The sequence below is a fragment of the Electrona antarctica genome (assembly GCF_951216825.1).
Source record: "Electrona antarctica genome assembly, chromosome: 4".
Lineage (NCBI taxonomy): Eukaryota > Metazoa > Chordata > Actinopteri > Myctophiformes > Myctophidae > Electrona > Electrona antarctica.
In genome coordinates, this window is record NC_136809.1 from 50316865 (window position 1) to 50342839 (window position 25975).

Genomic DNA, 25975 nt, shown 5'->3' on the forward strand with positions numbered 1-25975 from the left:
ATGGTTCCCTCGTCAACACCGTCCGACCCAACATCCATTCGGCTCATTCATGCGTGTCGTGCACCGACCTGGTGTATGTGCGCTGGGTTGCGACGACTCCGACTCTGGAAGGTTTGTAACCTAAAGAATAAGATACAGATGGTTACACTCTTTCTTCGTCACTTTTAAGAGAATGTTTCACGGTGTCTGAAAACAACATTTCAGTGAAAGACATTTGCCGAACAGAACGCTGTATTATTAAAGAAAGCAAACTATTGCTTTATCCGTTTACCCATGTGTGAAAGTATGGCTGTATACTCTAAATACATGTATGTAGCCTTGACACTCCAGCCTTGACACTCCATTTCAAATTGCCATTTCGTTTCACTTCATTATTCGCCAGTCAGAACGTTTTTTAATTGCCATGGCAAGCGGTTCAGGGCTGGAGCCAGGCTAGTAAATATGTACATAAATCTATCAATCATTTATTGATCTGGAGATCATGGGTTTCCAAACCTTTCAGCTCCTGACCCCAAAATAATGATGCCATTCCAGAATTGCGACCCCAACCTAACCCCAGCAGGGCTGTCTGTATTAGGTCTGCACGTTCTTTTTGCCCTCTGCACCAAATCTCTTCATCAAATCAATTCAAACTTAATTTGTATAGACCCAAGGTCGAACCAAAGAGCTTCAGATAGCATAACATACAGCAAGGCAGGAAAACAAGAGAAAGAAGATAAAAGGAAGAAAAATACAAAGATAAAAAAAACATATCAGTACAACATACATACATCAATATATGCAGTACATCAATGGTAGGCTGTGAGGAACGGGGTAAGCTAATTATACACAAAAAATGAGTCTTCAGTGAAAACCGCCAGTGACCGAGCTAAGCGGCAGTGGTCAGGGGTAGAGTGACCGGATGGAAACCGCAAGGTTCCCAGTTCGATCCCGGGCTCCCCCAAAGATAGGGTCGAAGTGTCCTTGACTCCGAACCCCTAATTGCTCCCGATGTGCAGGTTGGTGCCTTGCATGGTTTCCTCTGGCATCGGTGTGTGAATGTGTGTGTGAATGGGTGAATGTATAATGCACATTTACATCTATGTAAAGCGCCTTGGATAAAGGCGCTATATAAATGCACCATTTACCGGGTCCGGCCAGAGCGAAATTAAGCTTGGTCACCTCATTTCACTTCTTGAAATGTTCACCCCACAACAGGGATGCTAGGGTCCAGGCGGCCATATTCCACACCTTATTTAACCACATAATGTGGTTAAACAGGGCGTGGAATATGGCCTGCCGTACTATAACCGATGAGCCAGTGCATTTTAGAGTCTTCAAGGTCGTCTTTACAAATTGGCCGTGCATGTACCCAATTAGGACCGAGCCAACCCAACTCCCTGTCCCACACTTACCATACATATAGATCAGTGATTTTAAACCAGTGGTCCGGGGACCACCAGTGGTCCTTGAGGAGGTTCCAGGTGGTCCCCCAGCTAAATGGAGAGTTGGTTACCAAATGGACCCTTATTACAGTAGAATCTACTGTACTGAGTAGATCTTTAACTCTTGAGGGCGTAAAATGAAACCAAATGGACCCGTACGGGTCCATTTGGTTTCATGTTACGCTCTCAAGAGTTACATTATTGCTAAACATCTGCATTACTTAATTTACAAGAAGTCTACACAATTGGAGAATGTATGAGAATGTATGTTTGCCTGGTATCTCTCCTTATGGTACCAACATCAATACAGTATGGAATTGTGGACAAAATCTTAGTCAACGACAACAAAATATTCTTTAGTTTGGGGTCTGAGAGGCGCCTAAATATCTTCAAACGGTGCTCCGTGGCTCAAATGCTGAATAAATAATGGACCTTGATACGAAAAGGGTTGAAAACCACTGGTATAGATAGTGGAGAACAGGATGATGTTGTGTTATACCCCGTGTGATAAAAAGAAAAACGCAGCATAACCGAGCCCCCAGTGAGCAGCATTGAAGCACTCGGCCCTAGTGGTTGGAGCGTGAACTGCAGGCGGACCCGTGGATTTATTAACATTGAGCGCTCGGTTGCACTTCCGCATTTGCCAAACCAAATTTTGGTTGGAAAACACGGAAGTAGACGGTTCTTCCTCCGGGTGCTTCAAAACGCCACTGAGCAACTTCCACTGAAATGAATAGCAGGGGGTCGGGGCTAATGCTCCAGTTCAGTCTCTATCCTTTTTTGAGTGGTGTAAACCACTCCTACAACTGGCTTTTTTGTGCAGAAAAAATGAGCATGGTTGCTATGTTCACCCTGTTCACCCGGGTGTGATTCCTACAACTGGCTTTGTTTGTGCAGAAAAAATTAGCATGGTTGCTATGTTCACCCTGTTCACCCGGGTGTGATTTCATTACGTCAGACATGATTTCATTACGTCATACAGACCTTACACCACTCAGTTCACACGGGTGTGATTTTATTACTCTATGAGCGCAACCCACTCAGTCATGAGGAGGAAGCAGTGTTGATTTTGACAGTAAGTTATAGGTAGGTTTCACAAGCAGTGATTAAAAAAAGAAGAGCATATACGTACTTATTGAAACGCGGAGTTTGCACTCTGGATTCTGAAGGCTAGAAGGTTTGGTGGGTCTAGATAAACTGTTATTCCAAAGGGATGGATATTTGAACTGAACTCAATTAATAACCCCCCCCCCCCCCCCCCCCCCCCGCCACAATGGACTAAATGAAGACATAACTTATTTATGGTGTGCGTGGGTGATGCATGGCTGATTTAATCAGACACACATGGCCTGAATCCAAATTGAACGCCCCCGCTAGAGATATTTAGAGAGCCTCTCTGTTATGACAGCATGTCACTCTTCAAGAAGAAATGTGTTTGAACCATGGTGTAGGCCGCTATACAGTCAGCACCTAACCTGTTTCCCTGAGTGTCAGAGGAACTCATGAAGGACCGTGAAAAGGGCAATGCCACGGGCGGCAAACCATTTGCTACAGTTACAGTACAGTACCCCTCTTTTTGATATTATATAAAAACGTTTAGAGATACCTCCCCTATATGCCACTGGTTTTATGGTACGGCACCTAGGGGAGGGAGAGAGAGAGAGAGAGGGAGAGAGAGAGAGAGAGAGAGAGAGAGAGAGAGAGATATTCCGTGGCTAATCTCGCAAACCACTGGACTGATACAGCCCAATTCCACTCCAATCTCGGCTGCCAGTAGGTGGCCAAGGAAGCCACAATTAAAACTCAAAATCTATGTCCATATATGGAGATTTTTGTGTGAGGCATGCCCAAATATGGAGTCAAATATATATGTGTATGTGTACGGAAACAAATCCAGAACCTGTGAAATGTTAATTATGTCTGAGTTCTGAATGCTAAACCCTGCATGCCGCGTTGATTTTGACAGCAAACTTTGATTTAGTTTTAGTCACTAGTCTTTTTGAATACAATTATGTAAAGTTTTAGTCATATTTTAGTGGTCTGAAATGCTTGTGTTAGTCTAGTTTTGTCGACTAAATAACTTAAGATATTAGTAGACTAAATCTACATGTTGATTTAAGGTAGTCGACTGAAATGTACTGTATGTTGGCGAGCCTTGATGGCGTCGTAATGGCTGATTTTTACACTTGGTTGCATGCTGAAAATAGCCGATCTACAAGCTCACAACGCAGTCGCAGTGTGACACGTGAGCTTATATAGATCTGTTATTTATTATTTTCAGAGCGCAACACCAGAGCGCAACAAAATATTTATTTTTATTTTTATTGACCTTTATTTAATCAGGGAAGACCATTGAGAGCAATGAACATAAAATGACTTGTCTTTTAGTTCTACTGGATCTCTTCTCCATCCAGCCTGGGTAGTGGCTCAGGTCAGGGGTAGAGTGGCTGGTAGAGCAGCCTGGGTAGTGGCTCAGGTCAGGGGTAGAGTGGCTGGTAGAGCAGCCTGGGTAGTGGCTCAGGTCAGGGGTAGAGTGGCTGGTAGAGCAGTCTGGGTAGTGGCTCAGGTCAGGGGTAGCGTGGCTGGTAGAGCAGCCTGGGTAGTGGCTCAGGTCAGGGGTAGAGTGGCTGGTAGAGCAGCCTGGGTAGTGGCTCAGGTCCGGGGTAGCGTGGCTGGTAGAGCAGCCGAATGGAAACCGCAAGGTTCCCAGTTCCATCTCGGGCTCCCCTAGAGTTATAGTGTCAAAGTGTCCTTGAACCCCATAATAGGCCTATCTCACAGCATTTCCCCGCCCCCATTCCACGCCCCCTTTTGGAGCTAGTGGTGTTTTTTTTTCTGCGGTCCATAGGCTTCCATGTTAAAAGAGGTATTTTCACAAGCCACAAACTACCGTTTTGTAAAGGTAAGGTTTATTCTACTTATTTGAGTTGTTATACCATTGTGTTTTCTTCATATTATTATCGGTCTTTGACATTTTAACATTAGGAAATGTACTTAGATTCTCCAGAGAAAAAGAGTGTAAATGCCTAATGTTAAATGACACCACTATCTACCGGAAGTGGGCGTGGAAAGGGGGCTGTGAGATAGGCCTATTGCTCCCGATGTGCAGGTTGGTGCCTTGCATGGTTTCCTCCACCATCGGTGTGTGAATGGGTGAATGTAATGCAGAATCTAAAGCGCTATATAAATGGCAAATGCACCATTTAGTTTTGTTAGCTTTGTTTTTGTTTATGCGAGCCATGAAGCATAGTGTACCGGTGGTTTGAACACGGGTCTTCGCTGCTTATTTATATCGACCTCCTGATGTAACCTGACTCCGCCAGATAGAAGAAGCTTGCTTCAAACTTTGTTTCACAAGTGAACTCAATAGTAGTCCATCTTGTTTTGGTAGCAGATAATGGTCTGGTAATCCTATATACAGTAATTGTTTCGTCAACTTTACAACTCACAGTAAGTGATTGCTTGTGTGTGTGTGTGTGTGTGTGTGTGTGTGTGTGTGTGTGTGTGTGTGTGTGTGTGTGTGTGTGTGTGTGTGTGTGTGTGTGTGTGTGTGTGTGTGTGTGTGTTTCAGCTAGTGCTCGTTGACGCTCGTTCTGTCAAATAGGTCTATTCTAAGGTATAGCATATACTTGTATAGACATATACTGTATCACCCTGTGCTCATACTGTGCACAAATGTATTAGCCTACATAAATCTTTGTGTTTGAACACAAAATGCATTTGTAGAATCCAAAAAAAATCACGCTTCGCGCTTGCACGCTGTGCGGCCAACCACACAATCATTCTACAGTTGTGGCCCCCGACCTAATCTAGTTGAATACCCCTGGTGTACAGGGTTTGATGAGGTCAATGTCAGAATAGGTCAGCTCCATATATGGAGATCTAAGTGGCAGTGGGGGCAGTGGCAGCAGGGGCAGTGTACAGGGTTTGAAGAGGGCCCAGGTAGGGCCGGGGCCTTAATTTTCCGACCTGTTGAGAACTATAGTTTTCGCCGGCTACCGGGCGCACTAATAACTTTGGGGCAGGCCCGTCTAGAGTTTAAATGGACGGGGTTTCAGTCAAAAGAGAGACATCGAAGAGGATGGATGGGCAAGGATCAACATATGGAATGTCAGAACAGGTCAGCTCCATACTGTATATGGATATCTAAGGGTTTGAGGTGAGATGTAGAGTTGCTGGCCAATATTGATGACATCAGGGATCTCCATATATGGGCTTAATATTGATGGCATCATGTGATGTAACGAGGCATGACCATACTGTATATATTCGGTGTGACTGACTGACTGATTGAATTATTGCTATTGCTACTACTTGTATTTGCCTGTATATCCCTCTACATCTCTCCTTCTCTCTCTTTCTTTCCCCCGACACGGTCGAGGCAGATGTCCGCCCAGCGCCCACCCTAGAGTCAGTTTCTGCTTGACGTCTCTTCCAGTTAAGGGGGAAGTTTTTCGTTACCACTGTCACAAAATTGCTTGCTCAGGGTGCAATCTCTGCCGGTTCTCAGTTTTCAAATAAATGTAGTGTAGTAAAGCATAATTGTCTCCACCAGGCCGAAGGCATGGGGAGAGAGTATGTTTTGCACTCCGTCCGTGTGTGTGTGTGTCCTTCCTTCCGTCCGTCCGTCCGTCCTTCCGTCCGTCCGTTACCAGCTAATCTCCGGCACCGTTGGCCCGATCAATGCCAAACTTTGCACACACAATCCCTGGATGCCAACGATGAACCTCTGCCCCACATTTTCCAGAACGGCCTGTTATAGCGCCACCATGAGGCAGCTTTTCACATTGTTTACCTAAAACTGCACCGATCTGCGTGATACGTTGCATGCACACTCCCTAGAGGCCAAGGACAAACCTTTGACCTGCATTTTCCGCATCTGCCTTTTATAGCGCCACCAGGAGGCCGACTTTTGTAAAACACATTTTTTGATATTACTCCTCCAGATTCTGTCCAAAAATCTCACAAATCGTTACACAGTTTCTCTATGGTCATGTGCTCAAGTCGGATCTGTCCGATATTTCATATTCCATCCTAATTGGCTATAATTGGCTTTCACAGTTTGCAAGATTGCCCCGTTTTGAACAAAAGCCTCAAATCATGAACGCAGCATGCAATTTACGTGAAATCTTTCACACATTTTCTTACTAGGCTGAGGAATATATCCCACCCTTTTCACATTGGCCTGTTATAGCGCCACCAACAGGTTGATTTTTCAAAACACATTTTTCTCCTGGTGGAGACCTGTGCCCAGAAGGGCACTTTTTCTAGTTTATCTCTGAGATGTAGTGGAGTAGTGGTGGAAAAAGTACAAAAATATTTTACTTAAGTAAAAGTACAGTTATTTAACTTAAGTAAAAGTAAAAGTAACCAATTAGAAAATTACTTAAGTAAAAGTATAAAAGTAGCTCACATTAAATGTACTTAAGTATCAAAAGTACTTGGTTTTAAAATGTACTTAAGTATAAAAGTACAAAGTACAAGTACAAAGTACAAAATGAAGTACAAAATGCTTTTCAAAATGCCTACAAAGAAATTAAGTCCAACATTTTTCATCCTGTCAAAAGTGGCTTGCCATTCATTATCAATGGCATTTAATGTTTATATTAAATATATTTCACAGTCGAATACATATTAATTTAGGGGTCCTTGAATGGAGATTGCAAAACCGACTGCATCATATTAAGCCCTTCACTAAGCCCCACCCACTGCGAGGGCATTGGGCATTTTTTTTCCACCCTAAAACATGATCATCCGGTCTTATTGTTATATAAGGAGGTATAATCTTTTCAAAAAAGTGTACAGTATTTGTTAAAATGTTGTTTTTATGTGGGCACGCCCACCAGTTCATTAAGTATGCCTGGTTTGCCTGGTGGGTGGTGATGGGTGGTGATCCACCTGAACTTAAGCCGCACCCACAGCTGTAGTTGTATGATAAAAGGGGAGGGGTTAGGGGAGGGGCTGATAGTGTGATGTCACTATATTACTGTTTATTTCATTGGCCTGTTTGACTGTCAAGGGTTCAGCCTCCAGGAAGGAACCCTAAATACAAAGTGAATATATCATTGCACATAAAACGACTCCAGGGTGTCTAATGAAGTAGTTACCTCATAGACACATGAAAAACTGGAAAAATACAAAAATTGTGGCACTCCATCTTTAAATTATTTCTCCATATAAATAATCGATCAAGAGCAAGAGCTTGAAAATGTCTTCTAAATCTAGTCAACAAAGCCTGCAGTAGGCTTTGCAATGTGGATGACATTATTTCAATAAAGTAGAAATACGAGGGAGAAAGTTGAAACAGCATCAACTTTAACGACCAGAAGTTTTGATGCAATGTACGGTAAGACTACAGTGATTAGTATTGCCATCACCTGGGTGGGTGAGTCACACGCACGCACGCACGTGTCCACACACACACACACACACACACACACACACACAGCACAAAGGTTATGCTGAAAATGTGGGGATTGTGAAATGACTGAAATAAAGCGAGCCCCGCATATTTCGCATGTTGTGTGCGCACTGCATGGAAATATGCGATTAAGATTTTAATTTGTAACGAAAGGTGTCCAATTTTAATGTAGCAGATTAACATTTTGAGGGCATACTACGCGTTACCCGCATTTTAATGAAATATTCTACGCTGCCGAGATTGTTTTATTACCTAGATCGATAGTGTGCACCTCTCCACACTTGCCACAGAGGGCGCCCTCTCACTGCCCCAGGAGAGGGAGCGGTGCATGGAGATCATACGCTGTAAGTATTTGGGCTTTTGATCGGCAAAAATCCGGCGAAAATAGGTTCCTCCATTTGTTATTTTCGATCGCACCACCCACCATCTTGGTGTACGCCACAAGATGGGTACATAAGACCTTCCTCCATGAGGCGTTGCACCACGTTCACTTGCATTGGACTCAATTTCCCAGAAGCCCTAGCAGCCCAGCGCATGGGTCAATTTCCGGTTTCGTCATCATAACATGAAGGTCCGCGGCAAAGCCGGAGTTTCTTTTTAATTATTAAAATACAGCGAATTAAACGCATTAAACAAATAGCGGGAATGTCGTATTACGCAGCGGGGGAACACTGGCGTAAACAATTAGCGGCCGTCAAACTGTTTTAAAAGTACGATTTTTTCCTTGTAAATGTAACGAAGTAAAAGTAAAAGTACAGAAAAATACTCGTAAAAGTACAAATTTTCAAAACTTGTACTTAAGTACAGTAATGAAGTAATTGTACTTCGTTACTTTACACCACTGAGTAGAAGTAAAAGTACAGAAATTTGAAATACTCCAAGTAAACGCTCCTCACAATTGTACTACTTACTGTAGTTACTTTTCACCACTGAGAACTTTATCATTATAAGTTGCACATCTACAGTACGTTTATTAGAACATTTTGCTCAGTTGGAATGTTTTTTCTGTATTACAGCCTCCTGTGTTTTTTTTGGAAAGTTTTGTTTGTTTGTTTTGTTTGTTTAAGTGCAATTCTGTGAACCAGTGTGGTCGTTATTATTCAAGGGCTGTCTGTCTCTTCTACCCACACCGCCCCTCACATTAGTTAATGCATTCAAGTATTGTTTTTCTCATGAATTAATCAAAACCATTCATTCCAGTGTACTGTAGAGTTTGTATTATTGTAAACTAAAGAGTAATCTACCATAACAAACAAAGCTATCAAAGACATCGAGTGGGCATTTAGAGTCTGAACCTACCCTTTACCAAGTTGTGTTCAGACTTGCTAATTAGTTTTGTGAAACAGTGTTTGCTGTTTGCTCATTTTGTTTTGTAAAATGCCATTGTGCTTTGCAGCGTATACTGAATACAACTGGGACTTAATAAACTAGAGTTGATCGATTTTATACAATCCACCAATAAAATACCAAAAGTAAAATGGCATGATGACGTTGTCAGTTGTCACAGTTCTGAATCTGAAATCAGTCCCACATTATACAAACCAACCACTGCTCAAACGACCATTGCATTTCTACTGCTCAAGAGTTTTTATAATACATTTTTCCCCATGGCACATAGAGGGTAGGATAGGGATAGATTTGATTCTGATTCTGTTCCACACTACTGCAACCTGCCAAAAAAACAAGCTTGCCTCAGGGATTAGCAGTCAAACTGTGGCCTTGTGTGAGTCCTCTCAACCAAAACTCTAAATCATCTTACCTCCGTGAGGCCTCTGTTCCTCGCCGATCGCCACTGCTCCGCGGTGATGTAGTTGTCTACGTCAGGACTGCACTGCATGGGGACACAATGAAGTAGTGGACTTCAGTCAAGGTCAGTGGTTCAATATAGCAGGGATTCGAGTCTTGGGGACTCGCGACAATGAAAAGTAATGGCCGGTGTAATGACGAAAAGTGAAAGAGTTGTTAGTTAATGTCTGGTGTACTGTATGGCTGAGTAAGACAGTAGCTCAGCCGCTGTAACTTGGCTGCAGACAGAAATGGGATTAGAAAACAGTGAGGACGAGAGGATTAGAGAATAGAGATGTGAGCAGAGATTTGTCAAATGTCAGACTCTAGAGCAGCCTATGTCAGAGACAGGAGGCAAAATGTACTCTTAAGGTCCATGCACACTGCTGTGTTTTTCCAGTCTGCAAGGACCTTGATGGTCATTAATGCACCTAAACATTTCATGACCAACTTTGTTACATTCCAAGATCTTAACATGCATGCTGTACGGTGTACGTACGCGCACATAATGCCCTACATGGTTAGTTTCTGTACATATAAAACGTTAAGACATAAGGGAGGATTAGTCTGTGCGGGTGCTGGAGAATGGAGTGAGAAGAGATTTGCATAATGATTTGCAATCCGTTTGTTCCATTTAATTCATTCTATATCCTTGACCACTTAAGCCAGGGGTGTCTGCCACGTCCAAACTTTTTTCAAATGGGGCCAAATTAGAAAACATGAAAAGTGCCAACTACATCTCCTGCCTATCATGTTGTCCTTTTGGGCCATATTAACACATGCACTGCATTCCAACAAGTATCAATGGTCATTTGTCAGGTGGTGTGTGCTGTGAACAAAACACAAATAACTCAGCCTTTTTTCAGCCTTATTTAACATTACCAAATGTAATCCGATGTGCAGAAGGTCTTTCTGTCTCTTTAGCTACCAAAGTGGTTACCATTGACGATACAGTAGTTAAGCAGAGCTACAGTACATCTCTAATTTAATTTGCATTACAATGACAGTCATTTATGACTGGGCCCACATTAAACTAGAGTTCTCTAATCCTGCCCTATAGCTCTACCTTTAAAAAAAAAAAGGGACAGATCATGGTTACCTGTGTTATTTCACAGACTGCACCGTCTGTGAGCAATAATGCCGGCCTGGGTGTGCACCTCTCCACACTTGCCACAGAGGGCGCCCTCTCACTGCCCCAGGAGAGGGAGCGGTGCATGGTGGCTCTGCGCTCTGCAGGACCGTTGTGGCACGGTCCGAGTCCCTGACCGCCAGCAGGGGCGTCCTTCAGGCCCTGACCACCTGCAGGGGCGTCCTTCAGGCCCTGGACCAGCCTCCTGGGGACGTCGTACTGCAGCATGAGCATGCTGGGGCTCTGGTATTCCTCGCTGTGCCTACGAGAGGCACTCGAGCTCGATCTAGAAGAGCATGAGGAGCAGGAGGTGTTGTTGTTGTTGGATATTCGCTGTGGAATACCTACAGACGGAGGAGGAGGAGGGGGATGAGGAGTCTGAGGCGGAGGAATGCTCGCCACGGAGCCAAACTCCTCCCTTCCGCCCTGACTGGCCGTGTCCAGGCTTCCCGTGTAGGACGAGAAGCTCCCGCTGTAGGACGATTGGCTGCCCGACGCGACGATCCCGATCCCGCTGTCCAGCGAGCTCTGTCGCCCGCTGTCCAGGAGCCCGCGGAGCTGCTGCCCTTTGGAGGAGGACGACGACGACGTCGGGCCAATCGCGGCGCTTCCCATGACGGCGGCGTAAAGCCTCTCGTCCGGATTGGTCCCGGACGACCCCTTCGCCGTGGAGGAGAAAGGAGGACCGCCGGCCGATAGCGTTTCGGTGGACAGGTAGGAGGACCGGCTGGAGGAGACGACGGCCTCGGGCCACATCATGTGAAGCCGGCCGCTGCCGTAGCTGGCGTCCGATTGGCTGGAGGAGGAGCTGGACACGCTGCTGTGGTCGTCCCCGGCGACCGAGGTGCTGCCGCTGTAGGTGGAGGCTGTGAAGGGTCAGAGGTCACAGGTTATTGATCGATCACTGCTTCAGTGGGGAGGGGCCTATTTCTTGTGGGTCACACCGTCACGGGTCAATTTGTATGGGTCACACACAAGTAAAACGTTATTTTCCTACATTAAAAAAAAATGTGTCCGTCTCTATTGAGTGTGCATGACCTTCAATTTTTTTAAGATATTTTTATTTAGACAAACGTGTCATACAACTTGATATATTGATTTTTTTTTTTAATTTCCTTTTTGTAATAATTTAAAAACAAACTATATACAAATAATAATGATTAATAGCCAATCTACAAGCTCACAATGCGGCGCCAAGCGACACGTTGTGCGCTTGTAGATCGGCTATTTTCGCTAGTTTGGTTCCCATGAGGCAAACGTCTAATCTCTGTTTTGGGTCTCGTCCTGAAAGGTTTGGGAGCCACTGTAATACAAGACGGATTGTTTGATGAAGAGATCTGAGCCCATGCAGCCCTAGCTGTGTCTTTTCTGGCAATGCCACATGCTTCTACAATTGGGAGAAAATTAAAAATCACACCCGTGTGAAGTGACAAACATTAAAAATCTCATAGACTTGGCTTCCATATGACCTATTCTTCAATAGCCATGCATTGGAGGGGCTGTCACCCCTAAAAGAAAACCTTACGAACACACCCCCGGTGTGTTCGTAATATTAACTGTATGATGATTTTGGGTGTGCCAGTACAGTACAGTGACAGTACAGTACAGTACAGTAGAGGGTACAGTAGAGGGACCCCCACACGGTAACTCTGTCATTTCTCAACCTGGATGTTCCGGGGGACCCTCGAGGACTCCCCGGGGACCCCCGGAGACCCCCACATGGTAACTCTCATTTCTCTACCTTTTCGGACATAGGGCGGCTTGCCGGAACCGGGCCGGCACCCTGGTCATGGTCCTGTTGGTCTGGAACTTCCGGGGACCCCCCGGGGACCCCCACACGGAGTTGCACCACTCACTTCACACAGGTGTGATTTTCCTTCTTTTAGTGAGCTTGTTGCCAATTCTGTTGTTGGTTGTCATGGCTACCAGTTCCCACCTGATGTTGTGTGGGAGTTCTGATTGGTCCAGAGCGTACTGAATAACTGCTAGCTTACATAATGTCTTAAGACTAGGACTCAAGTCTAAGATGAACAGCTCATTAGAGATAGTGTAATCTCCTTTCCTTCCTCCAAAGAGGATGATACGATCTCCCACAATGCAACGGCACATGCCATACATTGGACATGGTCCTTTCCCCTTGGGCTCAACCTTCTTCCAGGAGAATGTCTCTGGACTGAATTTCCATACATCATTGAAGGTCTGGTCAAGGTTCCAGCCACCAAATATGTACAGCTCTCCATTGTAGGTCCATGCTGGATGACACGAGCGTCTTTTTGGAAGAAGCTGTGCAGAAGTTGCGTTCAGCCACTGCCAGTCGTTGGTCTCTGTGTCAAACACTCTGATGCTGTTGTAGCCATCATGGTACCTCCCATAGCCGCCCCCATAATATATGCCCCCATTCACATATACCACATAACCCCTATAGCCCCCGAATACAAACATCTTCGTCCCCATGATAGTGGCAGAGTGACCTGATGAACGATGTGGTGGAGTTCCTTTGGTGTTAATTAAAGACCAGACCATTGTGCTGGTGTCCAACTTGTACATGTCATTAGTGGATCCAGACAGATTGGTCCAACCTCCATGGACAAACATGACCTTCTCCAACACACAGGCTGAGTGGCCGGACCTCTTCTCTGGAGCAGTCCCAGAAACACTGGGTTTGAACCATCTGTGGGCGTCGACATAAAATGCATAAAGCTCATTGTAGTACTCCTCTCTCCAGTATCCTCCCCAGATATAGACTGTATCTTCAACCAACACAGCTGTTTGGCCACAGCGCCTGGATGGAACCTCTAGGTGGCGTCCTCCTCTTCCAGGTCTCACTGGAGGTAACTTCTTCCAGCATAAAGACACTGTGTTGAAAACATGGACATGCATCTGTTCCATGTTGTTGTTGTTGGTCGTCAATCCATCATAGTTGCCTCCAAAGGAATACAGTTTGTTCCTCACTGCTACAGCAGTGGGCAGTAGGGCTCGCCTTGGTCCTCCGGCTTTTGAAACGGTCCAAGACAACATCACTGTCTGTCTGTCTGTCTGTCTGTCTGTCTGTCTGTCTGTCTGTCTCTGTGTCCCTCTTCTCTCTCTCTCGACGTCTACAGTTATTCTCAACACGGTGCATCCTCTTATATCTTCTGGTGTGAACTCACACACGACCAACTGTTGCCATGCACCCCAACGACGCCAATTTGTGCAGCTGTTCTTAATCTGCACCCTTTGTATACTCTGGTGCTATTTATGACTTCAAACGGCTACCTTTCAGCATAGCATCCGTCCACATGAAATTAACTGAAATTCCAAGAGCTTGTCGGGGTGGGGGGGGGGGGGTCCGCAGATATGATGTATTTTTGAGGGGTGTTTGCCCCGCCTACGCCCAGCTTTCCGGGTTTGTGTAAACACAAACATTGAAGACAAAAGTGAAGACGCAAATTGTGTTTGGCCGGACTGACATTTGTGATGTTTTTTATTGGTCGTTTTGTTTTATTTATTACTTGTTTATTTATTTTAAACATTGGCTGATGATTGGCTGATCACCCCATAGCGATGATTTGATTGGCTGAGCAAAGTACATAATTATTGATGATAAAAGTGAGGGCAGAAAAGTGAAGACGGCAAACGTGATTGGCCGGACTGACATTTGTGATGAAATTACATCATGTGGCAGCCAAGTCTATGGACTTTTAATGTTTGTTTAGAGCGTAGCCTAATTCTAAATTCCCTGTCGCCAGCCAAGTCTATGGCTACTGTAAAAAAGGGGGAAAGTAAATCAAAAATCACACCCGTGTGAAATGAGGGGCGCTCTTGTCATCGTCAATTGTCATCATAGCCCATCTAAAGTGGACAGCTTGGGGTGTTTGTTACCTGTGCTGCTGGGTCGGCTGCACTGAGACAGCTTGGGGTGTTTGTTACCTGTGCTGCTGGGTCGGCTGCACTGAGACAGCTTGGGGTGTTTGTTACCTGTGCTGCTGGGTCGGCTGCACTGAGACAGCATGCTGAGTCTCTTCTCCAGTTCTGATGCCTCCTCATTGATCTGCTCCTCTGACGATGATGGCTTAGCACTGGGATCAACTGCACACACACACACACACACACGCACACAATGGTAGATGCACACACTTCGGAAACTCAACAAGAAGTATTTCAGGACAGGACACAGATCAGATCAAGGGTACAGGAAGCATCGCCTCCTCCAAATTATGACGACTGCCAATCATCACAGACATTGAACAGAATGTTGCCAATGCCTTATCAGCTCTCGGCTTGGGCATTCCTGCAATCTGCAGGCCTCTCACAACTGATTTATGGACATTCCCCAGGCTTCCAAATATGAACACAAGCAGTTTACATTAATGTTGTACTTGTAACCAAGCTGTAGCATCCTTAAGATATTGGTACTTTAGCATCATGGTAACGAATGCCTCTTCCAGCCAAAAATGGTCACTTCAACAACATCTGCTTAATTAACTGTGACATCTAAAAAAGGCATACTTTTCATTATTGTGCATGAACATGGCAGTTGAAACACAAGAGTGCTTGTACATTTTAGCAGATGCTGAAACATGTGAACTTATGTCCTTCACCAATAGGTCAACAATTCTGTTCGATGTACATTCCCTTAAACTGTATGCATAGCAGCCATTCAGGATATGTGAATATGAGTGTCATGGTTTAGAGTTCAGACAATGAGGACGAAACGTATTAGGGTACCACAGAGAAAGACTCAGGGCTCCATTTTCGTCACCGCTAAACGCCTTATCCCTAAACCTCTTTGCCTTTCTTTACTATTTTGAAAAACATTTTTGAATAGTTCAACTAGCCAATCTACATTGACACGTTGTGAGACTGGCCATTTGAACTATTCAAAAATGTTTTGCAAAATAGTAAAAAAAAAAAAAGAAAAGGCAAAGAAGTTTAGGGATAAGGGGTTTAGCGGTGACGAAAATGGAGCCCAGAGTCTGGTTGGAAGGACATGTAGTAGTCTGGCTTTGACAGTTAAGGTGAAATATCCTCATCAACTGCATCATTTTTTAATATTGTATGAGAGAGTGTGTGTTCTCTGCAGCAGGAAGGAAAGCTTGCACGCATGCACACGCACACGCGCACATGCACACGCGCACACGCACACGCACAGCAGGCAAAGAGCAACTGTCTGTTAGATCCTGGTTGATCCCATGGATCAGCCAGAACAACAACAGCATAAGCCCTTCAGATCTGTAAGCATTATGTATGCAGACAAACACGCCCACACACACATTCCCACATGAATCACAACGTATGTCCACTGTATGTCTACTGTATGTATGTTATGTGTCATTCTCCATATGTAGCCGTTTGTCAGTTAGATAACAAGCACCAATTTGTACGAGATTAATATGTATTTATTTATTTATCCCTGTGACACTGTATTATTATTATGAATTATTATCATCAAACATTCTTCTCAGTACAAAGTCTGACTATGTGGGTGGCGGTGGCTCAGCGGTAGAGTGGCTGGACGGTAACCGCAAGGTTGCCAGTTCAAACCCTGTGGGCTCCCCCAGAGTGTCCTTGAGCAAGACACTGAACCCCAAATTGCTCCTGGTGTGCTGGTTGGTGCCTTGCATGGTTTCCTCTGCCATCAGTGTATGAATGTGTTTGAATTGGGTGAATGTAATGCACAATCTATGTAAAGCGCCTTGGATATAAAGGCGCTATATAAATGCACCATTTACTATAATAGCTATAGCAATAATAACCCCACTTGTGCCCTAGACCAGTGGTTCCCAAACTTTTTCACAGGTTGAATGAATGTGGAATTTTATGTAGGATCTAATTTACATACAGATTTGAGGGGAATTAATTTAATTGACCATTTATTCCTTCTTTTTTTTGAAATTCCAATATCAAAGTTTTCTGACTCGCTCCCGCACGCACGCACGCCCGCACGCCCGCATGCCCACCCGCACGCACGCACGCACGCACGCACGCACCCGCACACACACACGCACACATGCACACACACACACACACACACACACACACACAAACGCACACACACAAACACACACACACACACTTTCTTCCCTTTAATTCAATGTGCCGACCTATTTCAAGGCAGAGGAGCTGTTCTGAGACATTACGCATTACTAAAACAATATAGCAAGAGCAGCTGTTTTGTGTTCAACTGATTTTGTTCAAAAATAATTGAGGAACGATCCTTAAATATATTTAAATAATTGTATGATTCAAATTAGGTGGAGCAAAGTAAAGCCATCATTATTCATTTGTTGTATTTTGTATCTTAATTGAGCTGATGATGTGTTTAATCTTTCTCTGAATTTTCTTTTTCCTGGAAAAACACAAGCTGTGCTTCCAAAACTGTTGAGTCAATCTAACCAAGTCATAATAGCTCATAATAAATCATTTTGTGGCTCTGATCCTCTACTTTAATAATGAAATGAAAGACAAACAACAAAAACGCTACAGGCCAGAACATATTTCTCTAGATACGTCTTATCGCGCCTCCCAATTATAGAGAAGGGAATATTTAAAAACTAATTAGAAAGCATAGAAGCTCTCTTGGGAAAATCTCAGACCTACAGCAAATTAAGTCACAGAATATGGCTATAATAAACTAAGATATACACAGTTTTCTGTTGAATGTGACTCATGCTATTATGTAATTATAGCATGAAAAGAAAAGAAAAAAAAGCACACGTGTGTAAAGTCATCGAGGGCGCCTCACTCCTTTGGTATTCATATTGTTTCACATGACGTCACATGACGTTTACTGCTGTAAACAAACATTAAAAGTCCATAGACTTTGCTGCCATCTACAGTATATCTATAAATGTGCCACGTCTCTGTAACTCGAGAACCGTTCGCCCCACCAACTTCAAATTCGACACAGGTGTTCCACACCACCACAGGGAGTGCATCCTAGGGCCACTACTATTCAGTTTATACATGCTTCCCATCGGCAACATCATTCGCACCCATGATATTCATTTCCACTGCTACGCGGACGACACCCAGCTCTATATGCCATTAAAACCAGGTCCATGGAAATATGTCACGCATACTGGCCTGCCTATCAGACACCAAAGACTGGACACAGAACACAGAACTTTCTCCAACTAAATCAGTCAAAAACCGAGATTATTTTATTCAGCCTCCCCTAGCTTAACCCTTCCACTACACTCACAACTTGGTTCCCTCTCCACTAATATCACTCCTAGAGCCCGTAACCTGGGGGTGATTTTTGACTCAGACCTCTCGTTCAAGAAACAGGTAACAACAGTCGTCCAATCCTGTTACTTCCAGTTAAGGAACATATCCAAAATCAAGCCATTCCTCTCAGCCCCGGACCTCGAAACTGTTATTCACGCTCTCATATCATCACGTCTTGACTACTGCAATTCCATCTACTCAAAGTCAAAGTCGTACGATTTGTCACACACGTTACCGCAGTGAAATTTGTTCTCCGCATTTGACCCATCTCTTGGAGTGTGAGCCGCAGCCAAGGAGCGGTGAGCAGCAGTGTGCGCCGCGCTCGGGAATCATTTGATTAGTAGATCTGACCCCCAATCCAACCCTTTGATGCTGAGTGTCAAGCAGGGAGGCATTGGGTCCCATTTTTACAGTCTTTGGTATGACCCGGCCGGGGATTGAACCCCGACCTCCCATTTTTAGGGCGGACACTCTAACCACAAGGCCACTGAGCTGGCCTTCCGAAGAAAATTACATCCCGTTTACAATTAATACAAAACTCTGCTGCTCGACTACTGACAAATACAAAGAAACGGGACCATATAACACCAATACTAGCAGATCTGCACTGGCTGCCGGTGAGCGCCAGATGTGACTTCAAGATCCTACTAATCACGTTCAAAGCCCTAAATGGGCTGGCCCCTATTTACATCCGTGAGATGCTATCCCTCCCTGAATCCGGGCGCACCCTCAGATCCTCGGATAAGGCCCTTCTGGCTGTCCCTCGAACTAACCTAGTTACCCGGGGTGACCGGGCTTTTGCCACTCGGGCACCCAGACTGTGGAACACACTGCCAGTGCACATTAGGGTACCACCATCCGTCCCCCTATTTAAGTCACACCTGAAAACCCACCTTTATACAGAGTGTTTTTTAACTATTTAATAGCCAATTGTACATACATCCTTGTTATTGTTTTGTGTGCCATTATCATTTTGTTATTGTGTGTTTCTTGCTGTTTTAATCTTGCTCTGTGCAGCACTATGGAACTATGTTTTGAAAAGCGCTATACAAATAAAGTTCATATCATATCATATCATTGGCCCGGCCTTGAGTCGGTCGGACCCACGGTTGTCCAGAACCGCCACAAAAGGCCCCTTGTATGAATGAATGAACCATTGTAAAGCGCTTTGAGCACTTGGAAAAGCGCTATAAAAATGCAATTCATTATTATTATTATTATTATTACTGCCCAGGCTCCATATATGGAGCTGGCCTGTTCTCACATCACAATGATCTTCTGACATCTGCATATATAGACTCCATATTTGGGCATGCAAGGGACACAGACATAATAACTGGGTGGGGCATGCATTTCCAATTTGCATCGTTCCAAGTAGGCCAGTGCCCAACCAGTATATACAGTATGACATCATTTCAAAAGCCAGCCAGAGGGGGCTATACCACCCCTCAATATATCCAGTTCACTTAGAGTGTAAATATGGACCAAAATTCACCTGTAAAATTCACCTGTAAGTCAAGATGTAAACACTGAGGATTTCACTGTATTTGGAACACATTTCGGAGTGTTGTTGAGTCTCTGTATACACTAGTATATAGACCCACGCATAACATTTATGTACAGAACTGTTTAATTTAGACCGTAATGTGTTTCACAACATGCAAATCATGAAGGTTCTTAAACATGTGCGTAAGACGTGGTTAAATGCCTTGTGCAGCAATTAGTTAGCACAAAACCAGTTAACATCAACACCTGGTCCTAATTATACTATCACCAATCTAGAGACACAACGGGGAGTTGGAATTGCCTTTCTCCTAATGGCTTGAGCTTGATTTATACAGAGCTGCACGTCAGCGTCACACACCAAAAAATAGCAGATCTGCAAGCTCACAGAGCATCACAACGCATGGGGAGGTGCGTGACACCCACCGTGCACAACCACGTCTAACCCAGGCTGTAAGCATAGCGAATGTGCAATTCTACCGTCTGCTTGTAAACCTATCGTCTGCAGCATAATGTTTTATGGCTACGGGCACCTTCAGTGGTGGAAAAACAGTACCCACATTTTGTACTTAAGTAAATACTTAAGTAAAATACTCTGCCGATGAGGCACATTGTGAGCTTGTACGAAGTAACTAGTGTGTTTTCAAATAACTGTAGTGGAGTAAAAAGTACAATATTTGCCTCTCAGATGTATAGTGGAGTAGAAGTCAACGTATTGGAAATTGGAAATACTCAAGTAAAGTACAAATACCTCAAAATTGTACTTAAAGTACAATACTTAAGTAAATGCACTCACTTACTGTAGTTACTTTCTACCACTGGTCAGGTTACGGTTAGCACCTTGACATGTCAGCCTCGGAGCCTCTGGAACCCACCGCTGGTTTCATGCCAAAACACCCACCTGATACAGTCTGGCTTACAGTACATCCACCAGGCATGTACTATGAGTACTGTAGAATAATACAGTCTGGCCTACATCCACCCAGGCATGTACTATGAGTACTGTAGAATACTACAGTCTGGCCTACATCCACCCAGGCATGTACTATGAGTACTGTAGAATACTACAGTCTGGCCTACAGTACATCCACCCAGGCATGTACTATGAGTACTGTAGAATACTACAGTCTGGCTTACAGTACATCCACCCAGGCATGTACTATGAGTACTGTAGAATACTACAGTCTGGCCTACATCCACCCAGGCATGTACTATGAGTACTGTAGAATACTACAGTCTGGCCTACATCCACCCAGGCATGTACTATGAGTACTGTAGAATACTACAGTCTGGCCTACATACATCCACCCAGGCATGTACTATGAGTACTGTAGAATACTACAGTCTGGCCTACAGTACATCCACCCAGGCATGTACTATGAGTACTGTAGAATACTACAGTCTGGCCTACATCCACCCAGGCATGTACTATGAGTACTGTAGAATACTACAGTCTGGCCTACATCCACCCAGGCATGTACTATGAGTACTGTAGAATACTACAGTCTGGCCTACAGTACATCCACCCAGGCATGTACTATGAGTACTGTAGAATACTACAGTCTGGCCTACATCCACCAGGCATGTACTATGAGTACTGTAGAATACTACAGTCTGGCCTACATCCACCCAGGCATGTACTATGAGTACTGTAGAATACTACAGTCTGGCCTACATCCACCAGGCATGTACTATGAGTACTGTAGAATACTACAGTCTGGCCTACATCCACCCAGGCATGTACTATGAGTACTGTAGAATACTACAGTCTGGCCTACATCCACCCAGGCATGTACTATGAGTACTGTAGAATACTACAGTCTGGCCTACATCCACCCAGGCATGTACTATGAGTACTGTAGAATACTACAGTCTGGCCTACATCCACCCAGGCATGTACTATGAGTACTGTAGAATACTACAGTCTGGCCTACATCCACCCAGGCATGTACTATGAGTACTGTAGAATACTACAGTCTGGCCTACATCCACCCAGGCATGTACTATGATTACTGTAGAATACTACAGTCTGGCCTACATCCACCCAGGCATGTACTATGAGTACTGTAGAATACTACAGTCTGGCCTACATCCACCCAGGCATGTACTATGAGTACTGTAGAATACTACAGTCTGGCCTACATCCACCCAGGCATGTACTATGAGTACTGTAGAATACTACAGTCTGGCCTACATCCACCCAGGCATGTACTATGAGTACTGTAGAATACTACAGTCTGGCCTACATCCACCCAGGCATGTACTATGAGTACTGTAGAATACTACAGTCTGGCCTACATCCACCCAGGCATGTACTATGAGTACTGTAGAATACTACAGTCTGGCCTACATCCACCCAGGCATGTACTATGAGTACTGTAGAATACTACAGTCTGGCCTACATCCACCCAGGCATGTACTATGAGTACTGTAGAATACTACAGTCTGGCCTACATCCACCCAGGCATGTAGGAGTACTGTATACACCTAATACAGTCTGGCCTACATCCACCCAGGCATGTACTATGAGTACTGTAGAATACTACAGTCTGGCCTACATCCACCCAGGCATGTACTATGAGTACTGTAGAATACTACAGTCTGGCCTACATCCACCCAGGCATGTACTATGAGTACTGTAGAATACTACAGTCTGGCCAACATCCACCCAGGCATGTACTATGAGTACTGTAGAATACTACAGTCTGGCCTACATCCACCTAGGCATGTAGGAGTACTGTATACACCTAATACAGTCTGGCCTACATCCACCCAGGCATGTACTATGAGTACTGTAGAATACTACAGTCTGGCCTACAGTACATCCACCCAGGCATGTACTATGAGTACTGTAGAATACTACAGTCTGGCCTACATCCACCCAGGCATGTACTATGAGTACTGTAGAATACTACAGTCTGGCCTACATCCACCCAGGCATGTACTATGAGTACTGTAGAATACTACAGTCTGGCCTACATCCACCCAGGCATGTACTATGAGTACTGTAGAATACTACAGTCTGGCCTACATCCACCCAGGCATGTAGGAGTACTGTATACACCTAATACAGTCTGGCCTACATCCACCCAGGCATGTACTATGAGTACTGTAGAATACTACAGTCTGGCCTACATCCACCCAGGCATGTACTATGAGTACTGTAGAATACTACAGTCTGGCCTACATCCACCCAGGCATGTACTATGAGTACTGTAGAATACTACAGTCTGGCCTACATCCACCCAGGCATGTACTATGAGTACTGTAGAATACTACAGTCTGGCCTACATCCACCCAGGCATGTACTATGAGTACTGTAGAATAGTACAGTCTGGCCTACATCCACCCAGGCATGTACTATGAGTACTGTAGAATACTACAGTCTGGCCTACATCCACCCAGGCATGTACTATGAGTACTGTAGAATACTACAGTCTGGCCTACATCCACCCAGGCATGTACTATGAGTACTGTAGAATACTACAGTCTGGCCTACATCCACCCAGGCATGTACTATGAGTACTGTAGAATACTACAGTCTGGCCTACATCCACCCAGGCATGTAGGAGTACTGTATACACCTAATACAGTCTGGCCTACATCCACCCAGGCATGTACTATGAGTACTGTAGAATACTACAGTCTGGCCTACATCCACCCAGGCATGTACTATGAGTACTGTAGAATACTACAGTCTGGCCTACATCCACCCAGGCATGTACTATGAGTACTGTAGAATACTACAGTCTGGCCAACATCCACCCAGGCATGTACTATGAGTACTGTAGAATACTACAGTCTGGCCTACATCCACCTAGGCATGTAGGAGTACTGTATACACCTAATACAGTCTGGCCTACATCCACCCAGGCATGTACTATGAGTACTGTAGAATACTACAGTCTGGCCTACAGTACATCCACCCAGGCATGTACTATGAGTACTGTAGAATACTACAGTCTGGCCTACATCCACCCAGGCATGTACTATGAGTACTGTAGAATACTACAGTCTGGCCTACATCCACCCAGGCATGTACTATGAGTACTGTAGAATACTACAGTCTGGCCTACATCCACCCAGGCATGTACTATGAGTACTGTAGAATACTACAGTCTGGCCTACATCCACCCAGGCATGTAGGAGTACTGTATACACCTAATACAGTCTGGCCTACATCCACCCAGGCATGTACTATGAGTACTGTAGAATACTACAGTCTGGCCTACATCCACCCAGGCATGTACTATGAGTACTGTAGAATACTACAGTCTGGCCTACATCCACCCAGGCATGTACTATGAGTACTGTAGAATACTACAGTCTGGCCTACATCCACCCAGGCATGTACTATGAGTACTGTAGAATACTACAGTCTGGCCTACATCCACCCAGGCATGTACTATGAGTACTGTAGAATACTACAGTCTGGCCTACATCCACCCAGGCATGTACTATGAGTACTGTAGAATACTACAGTCTGGCCTACATCCACCCAGGCATGTAGGAGTACTGTATACACCTAATACAGTCTGGCCTACATCCACCCAGGCATGTACCATGAGTACTGTAGAATACTACAGTCTGGCCTACATCCACCCAGGCATGTAGGAGTACTGTATAACTGTACAACAGGGGTAGGCAACCTTTGGCACCGGTACCAACACATGGCACAAAGGAGGGTTATCATTGGCACACTGCTGGTGTGAGAGAGAGGATCTTCGGTTTAAAAGAAACTATCTACCAAATCTAGTCAAATAAATGAAGTCCCTCACATTTGTATGTAAATTACATCCTGCACATAATTTCTACATTTATTAAAACTCTGAACTCTGACTGCATGGGGAGGGAGTCTAATGAATACCTAATATAACCTAATACAGTCCACATCCACCCAGGCATGTATGAGTATTGTACGAACGCACGTGTCTCACACACACACACACACACACACACACACACACACACACACACACACACACACACACACACACACACACACACACACACACACACACACACACACACACACACACACACACACACACACACACACACACACACACACACACACACACACACACACACACACACACACACACACACACACACACACACACACGCACATGTCCAGGTGTCAACAACCTAAGCCCTGGCTCACTGCCCCATGGCCTGACGTTACGGTTACATGCTAACACCCGCCAATGCTGCCAGGTTTCTTCACTATGCTCCGTGAGGTGTCGGCTAACATTTGCTAACTCTGCCAGTTTACACTAATTATAGCTCCTTCACAGCATACAGTATGTCTCGGGGGTTGAAAAAGGACCCAACAAAATCAAACATGCAAGGCCTAGCTCTGAAGTTAGGGGTCTGACTTCACTTGCAAAAGTCGCAAGCAAAATGTTAATGCTAAACTTTGAAGTGAACTGTGACAGAAGCTGATCATTGAATTAATAATGCAGCTTGAACACACACAGTTCGAACGCGGGCTAACCAGAGTTAGTGTCGAAGTGTCCTTGAGCAAGACTCTGAAGCCCTAATTGCTCCTGATGTGCTGGTTGGTTTCCGTCGTCATCAATAATAATAATAATGAATTGCATTTTTATAGCGCTTTTCCAAGTGCTCAAAGCGCTTTACAATGGTTCATTCATTCATACATTGGGAGGTGAAGCGGCGAACAGCCGACGCCAGCGTCCTCACTTCCCACATTCACACACCAATGGTGGCAAGCTCACACCAACCGACTCATTGGAGGCAATGTATGGTTCAGTGTCTTGCCCAAGGACACTTCGACATCAATGTATGCATGTGTGTGAGAATGGGTGAATGTAATGCACAATCTATGTAAAGCGCCTTGGATAAAGGCGCTATGCACCATTTAGCATTTAACCCCACTGTACTGTAACTTTATTAGTTGACAATGACGCAAAGGGAGCTATAGTGTGGGGTTCTGATTCTAATCCTTTGATCTCAGTCGGGGGTCTTTTGTGCGTGACTTTGATCCTGGATGTTAGAGGACCAAAAATACATTTCACATAAATATTCAAGTGCTATTCAATTTTGAAATGGATTATAACTGCACGCTTCCAACGCAATTGGTATGCACTTGTCGAGGCCATGCATCGGCCACACACTTGGTGTAAAATGCATTTCTTGTACAAAACATTCTTTATTATTTAAAGTAATTCAAAATTTAAAACAATAAGTAAACAAATAAGACAAAAATAAATATCATATATTAAAAAATATATAAATAAACTAGAATAAAAGTGGCAAAAGGGGATATACTGTAGAACAGTGGTTCCCAAAGTGGGGTCCGGGGACCCCCATGGGGTCCTTGAGGGAGTTCCAGGGGGTCCCCAGCTAAATGATAGTTTGGAACCAAATGGACACTTATGGGTCTGTAAATTAACATTGATTTAATACAAATTGGGGTCCCAGAGATAGAAATGCCATTAAATGTCTGTACTAATGCATGTCAAACTGAGGGTCCTTGAAATT

General features: G+C 44.4%; 1 protein-coding gene across 2 annotated transcripts in view; it reads right to left on the minus strand.

Moving 5' to 3' along the window:
- Positions 1-25975, minus strand: part of dok7b (docking protein 7b) — a 56726-nt gene that overhangs the window by 6030 nt on the left and 24721 nt on the right. For both annotated transcript variants that reach the window (XM_079498535.1, XM_079498534.1), the window contains exons 7-10: positions 14717-14827; positions 10730-11625; positions 9605-9676; positions 69-120 (exon numbers count right to left, since the gene is read on the minus strand). In XM_079498535.1, the coding sequence (XP_079354661.1) occupies positions 69-120; positions 9605-9676; positions 10730-11625; positions 14717-14827 (1131 nt within the window). The remainder of the gene's footprint in view (positions 1-68; positions 121-9604; positions 9677-10729; positions 11626-14716; positions 14828-25975) is intronic.